We start from the raw sequence: 5,413 nt of genomic DNA, 5'->3' as shown, positions 1-5,413 counted from the left end.
ATTACTCCCTTGCCCCCTTCCATGGCCTGAGTGCAGACACACGGCATGGAAGTCATTTTTAACAGTCAACATATTTTATTTGATGTTAAATATGAAACGCTCTTGGCTGCAAATGTTCACCCACCTCCTGTAGAGCTGTTTTGCTCTTTAGAGAGAAACACAGCCATTCTGCCACCAACAGACCATGTGAGTGTGCAGAGTCTGGACTTGTGCGGTCTTTGACTGACCTTGTTGTGTTTTGTTGTGTTCTCCCACCTTAAGGTGACAACAACAAGATGAAGCTCTTTACATTCTTCATCTTGCTCCTCCTCATCGTGAGTGGAGAAAACTCCTTGAGGAAGAACCCACCAAGGAGGAGTGTCCCATTCTACAGTAAGAAATCCTCAGCACCTTGGAGGGACTGAAGTCCACACACACATATCACTACTTTATGTGCAGCAGTCTGTATACTAGATCATTGTGCATGGAGACAATAGACTATACATATCAGATGACCATGCAACATGCAGGAATATTAAAAGTCTAATTAAAAGGCTCTGCAGGGTGAGATATGACTTCTCATCATATTCTCTGTTTTTTTTTTTTCCTGGTTTAGATGTACCTATGAAAAAATTTAGTGGGGCTGGTTTCACAAACCTGAGCTCCATGCTGGCGAGAGAAGACCTTGGACAACTCCTTGTTGGAGGCAGAGAGATGGTGCTGTCTCTAAACATGAGTGACATCGGCAAAATGATCGGCAAGGTAAGATCCTGCTACTTTTTATTGTGATTAACACTTTACTGAAGTTTTCTCTACAATAAAACACTGTCAGTTAAACAGGAGCATACAAGGAGCAACTGCAGACCCGCATGGCATAGCAGATAATAATTTCACAGTGTACAGTTGTGGGACTGAAGAAATAATAAAGTATATATTACAATATTTCGTCTTACATTGAGCCATTGAAGTTATACTATTGAACATGCACATATAAAAATCAGATCTGGTCTATGTTAAGTTTCCCTGGTCAGTGTTACTATAAATTCACACCTACAAACACCACCTGAGTGTAGACAAACACATTTGTGGGGGTATACGTATACCTACAGTCCCAACTATCTCAGCATCCACCCACTTAACAATAAAGACCTAAGGACATAAAGGACATAAACTGTGGGGCTGATTCAGCATTTTGAGGTCATAGTCCCCTCATGTAATTGAGACAGTTGAGAGATTTTACAAAATGTGGGGTTTTTGAACATCTTGATTTCTTGTTTTTTCCAGACCCAGTGGCTTGTGAGTCCATCAGCCAGACAAAACTGCCTGATGGAACATGGGGACATCAAGGTAAGAAGTGAATGACTGATGAATCGTCAGTGATGAGTGCACCTTTGTCAGAAAACACCACTTCTGGGGTTTGATCCAATTTTCACTGATTCCATGGTTTATTCCAAAAGGAGTGCGACAACTACATCAAATCCATGCACAGAACTGATGATGGCAATCTGTACGTGTGTGGAACCAATGCGTTCAGCCCCTCGTGTGACTACATGGTGAGTACAACACACTGACTTGGCACGAAATTGGAGGATTGGTAGATTGAGCAGAGTGAAAATTAAACACCAACTTCTCCTCCATCAGTCATTTAACAACAGCCACCTGGTCATGGAGAACCGCCGAGATTTTGGAACGGGCAAAGTCCCCCTTGACCCCAACCAGCGCCACACCTCCCTTTTGGTTGGTAAGTACAATAGTGCTGTTTCTCTGTGTGAATTCAGAGTGGAAGACGTAAACAGTGAAATGAGCTGGTGTAGTCTCTGGTTCAGAGAAAAATCTGCAGCTTTTGAGTATCTGTGGCCCCTGGTCTGACAACCCTGTTCAGTTTGAGAAATATATGAGATGGACTGTGATTTTGACTGTACTGATGATTTTTAACTCCTCCTTTTTGACCACACAGAAGACACGCTGTACTCGGCCACATACACCGACTTCTGGGGCACACAGCCAGTGTTCCAGAAAAGTGGACCGAAAACACTTAAAACAGATTCGTCAGGGTCCTGGCTGAATGGTAAGCTCTTCACTGTCTCTCAGCGTGTAAACCTTGTATTCATATTTCAACACGCCTCAGTTTGTCTTGAGTCAGATTTCAGGCGTTGCCAGACCTCGGTGCTAAATGTTGAGTTTTCTGTGTGCTGTTGTGATTCCAGATCCCACCTTTGCATCCATGAGCCTCGTCGAAACCGGAACAAATAGTGAGGAGGGTGAAGATGACAGCATTTTCCTCTTCTTCACTGAGAAGGCTTTGGAGAGAGATCGCACTCTGGTGTCAAGGGTTGCACGTGTTTGCAAGGTAACAGCGAAATCATTTGATACAGCAAATTAACCAATGTAATCTGGGAGTGGAGTTAAACCTGCTTCAGCTGCCAGTGTAGTGGAGTTAAATCTGCTTCAGCTGCCAGCTGATGGAACTAACTGTGTGTGTGTCATCCTAGGGTGACATCGGGGGGCGAAAAGCCCTCATGTCGAGATGGACGTCATTTCTAAAGGCGCGACTGGATTGTCCCATCGGCCAAGGGATGCTTCCTAGCCTGGTCCAGGACGTTTACCTCCTGAAAGACCAACATGACTGGAGGAATAGCGTCTTTTATGCCACCTTCACCTCTCAGTCGTGAGTTGTCTTCCTTCGTCTCGTCTCACTGTGGCGCTGTGGCAGTCAGGAGCAGCAGGGTTTGACTATAGCCTAGTTCATTTTAATGGAAGAGGGAGACGATGATGTTCACAGATGAAGAATCTCTGGCAAAGGCTCCTTTGACCGTCCCAGTCTTTATGAACTGAATAGTTTAGAAGTAAACAGTTACCTAGGATTACAGTCAAGAGGCCTTTAGTCCTAGCCATCACTTTATTGCTTATTACTATTAGAGTGCCTCTTTGTACATGTGGATGAGCATAGTTACTTAGCACAGTAACACAAGATGTAGCCTAGAAATCCAAACAGCTGTAAATGTATCATAGAGCAAGGTATAATGAGAGCTTTGTTCTGAATCCATGACAGGGATTCATGCAGCCAGTCTGCCGTGTGCGCGTACAAGGTGTCAGACATCATCAGAGCGTTCAACGGCCCTTTTTGGAGTGAATATGGTTCATCACCACTCGAAGAGGAGCTGCCATACCCCCGTCCAGGAGCTGTAAGTGTACAGAATGAAAATAAAACAACTATACAAGCAGCTGGTTTTGGGCTTTATCTTATGTTAACGTTTCCATGTGACCACTGGCCAGTACCAATGCTGTTTTCTGCTGGGTCCTAATCTGCCTGTGTCTTGTTGTTCCAGTGCATTAACGATGCCATGAGGGCCAGAGGCTTCCAAAGTTCTCTGGACCTCCCAAAGGAGACCCTCCAGTTCGTCAAGGAAAACCATCTGATGGCGACAGTTGTCCGACCTCTGACCGGAGGGCCTCTTTTGGTTCAAAGTGACACAAGATTTACCAAGATTGTTGTGGACCGGGTAACAGCGCTGAACGGAGAAGAGCATCCAGTTATGCTCATAGGCACAGGTATGCCACTAGCATGTGAGAGTTAAGGAGTTTCACTTTTGGCTTTTTTAGAAAAACTCACTCTCGGTCCCTTTTTCCCTCAGACTCTGGCTGGCTGCAGAAAGCTGTGAAGCTGAATGGAGAGGATGGCCGGGTGTTGGAAGAGCTGCAGCTGTTTCAGGCTCCCCACCCCATCGACTTTCTCCAGCTGTCCTCCTCCACTGTAAGGCTGATCACAGCACACAAACACTCTGCACTGACTGATTCATAGAAGATGCAAACTGACTGTGGCAGGATGGCTTGTTGCACTCTTCTGCACTTGCTTCAAGGGGCTTTGTGCTGATGAACTTTTTTGTGTATAAAAACAGAAGAAGAAGCCCGTCTACTAAGGCATTGCTTACACTTTTCTTTTCAGTGTGACTTGTGTCATTCAATCATGCCAGGACACAGTAACTATGAAGTCTGTACGCTCTGAGATCAGATCTGTACGCTCTGAGATCAGATCTTGCTTGAATTTGGATAGACCAAATGCAAGCAAGACATGTGTGGACAGCATGTGGGCACAATGCGGACAATTTATCAATAGACATGTGTGTTGTGTTTCTACAGGGCCAGCTGTACACCGGATTCAATGACCTGATCATACAGCTGAACACCAGGGACTGCAGCCGCTACAAGTTCTGTTCGGACTGTGTCCTGGCCCGAGACCCGTACTGTGGTTGGGACATGGTCCAGCAGCGGTGCACGTCTGTTGCTGGCTTGCAGTCTGGATCCGTGTAAGTATAAGCTCTGAGCCCTCTTGTGTTTCCAACAACTCCTTCTTTAATGTGTCCTTTTAACCGTGTCCTCTTCTCCCAGGATTCAGGATATTGCTGATGGAGATGTGAGCATGTGCCCAAAATCTGACAGTAAGTTGAATATTCACTTCCATACATTTTTCAGCTAAAAATATACCTGTAAACTCCAGATGAAAAACAACAGGGGCATATTCTTGAAGTGGACCTTGACACGCACTGACTCTGTGTGTTTGTGTGTTTCTGCAGTCATGCTCAACACCAGGCCATTCGACATCCCCCTCACTGTCGGTATCTCCCAGCTCCTCCCCTGTTCTGTGGACAGCAACCTGCCTGTGTCCTGGTGGTACCATGGCCGCATCATCTCCCCCGGCCCCCGCCACACTGTACTCAAGCAGGGTCTGCTCATCGAGAAGCCCACCGAAGCGGACGCTGGCCTCTACTCCTGTCACACCATGGAGACAGTCAAAGGCAAACCGCATTACAAGATGGTGTTCCAGTATCTCCTGCGGGTGAAGAAGGACCAGGACTTGATCTACCTGCTTGGGCCTTTGGTTACCGCCATGTTCCTCACTCTCCTCGTGTTGGTCACGTTCACTGCCTGCGTCACGTTTCACCGACAGAGGAAAGCTGCGGCTCTGCATTACAACATCAGCAACAGCCGTCACTGCATAGTGGACATGGGCGTTAACACAGAGTGTGGCCAAGCTGAAGAGGAGGAGCTGGTGGCAGAAATGGAGGACGCATCCGACTGCAGCAACAACGATGTGGTCATTGAGATTCCAGAGTAATCACACATGCCACAGGTACGTGTTTCTGCCTTGTTTTCCTGTCTCTGTCTCTGTTGTATTTCTCTCTGTTTTTCTGTCTCCTTCAGTCTGTCTCTTTTTCTGTGTCTGCATCTGTCTGTTTCTTGCTCTTTCTCTCTTTGTCTGTCTGTCTGCGTCTGTCTCTCTCTTTTTGTCTCTCTTTGCTCAGCCATGACTGGCTGACTGCAGGAGCTGCCAGTGCCAGCCCTCCATCATGACCACACTGAGTCAGTCAAATGTTCTTTTTCTCTTTGTGAAGATCTGGGACCAGACGAGGAACGACTGCGGCCAGGAGAAGTG

At 46.4% G+C, this 5,413-nt stretch overlaps 1 protein-coding gene across 1 annotated transcript; it reads left to right on the top strand.

Annotated features, from left to right (window-relative positions):
• The first annotated feature begins 711 nt into the window (after positions 1 to 711).
• LOC115368618 (semaphorin-4E-like) lies at positions 712 to 4,838 on the top strand. Its single transcript, XM_030064814.1, has 14 exons — positions 712 to 741; positions 1,264 to 1,326; positions 1,437 to 1,532; positions 1,621 to 1,720; positions 1,937 to 2,047; positions 2,187 to 2,329; positions 2,472 to 2,647; positions 3,032 to 3,164; positions 3,309 to 3,531; positions 3,615 to 3,733; positions 4,120 to 4,286; positions 4,369 to 4,418; positions 4,554 to 4,782; positions 4,826 to 4,838. The coding sequence occupies exons 1-14, from the start codon at positions 712 to 714 to the stop codon at positions 4,836 to 4,838; spliced, it is 1,653 nt and encodes a 550-aa protein (XP_029920674.1).
• Positions 4,839 to 5,413: the final 575 nt, after the last annotated feature.

This window comes from Myripristis murdjan, chromosome 12 (assembly GCF_902150065.1).
Source record: "Myripristis murdjan chromosome 12, fMyrMur1.1, whole genome shotgun sequence".
Lineage (NCBI taxonomy): Eukaryota > Metazoa > Chordata > Actinopteri > Holocentriformes > Holocentridae > Myripristis > Myripristis murdjan.
This window is presented reverse-complemented; position numbering and strand designations above follow the sequence as displayed.

What these genes read in the sequence shown, in the direction of transcription:
- LOC115368618 (XM_030064814.1), top strand. Translation starts at nt 712, where the DNA reads ATGAGTGACATCGGCAAAATGATCGGCAAG. An exon ending in CCACACCTCCCTTTTGGTTG is followed by an intron (nt 1,721 to 1,936) that starts GTAAGTACAATA and finishes TTGACCACACAG; the next exon opens with AAGACACGCTGTACTCGGCC. An exon ending in AGTTATGCTCATAGGCACAG is followed by an intron (nt 3,532 to 3,614) that starts GTATGCCACTAG and finishes TTTTTCCCTCAG; the next exon opens with ACTCTGGCTGGCTGCAGAAA.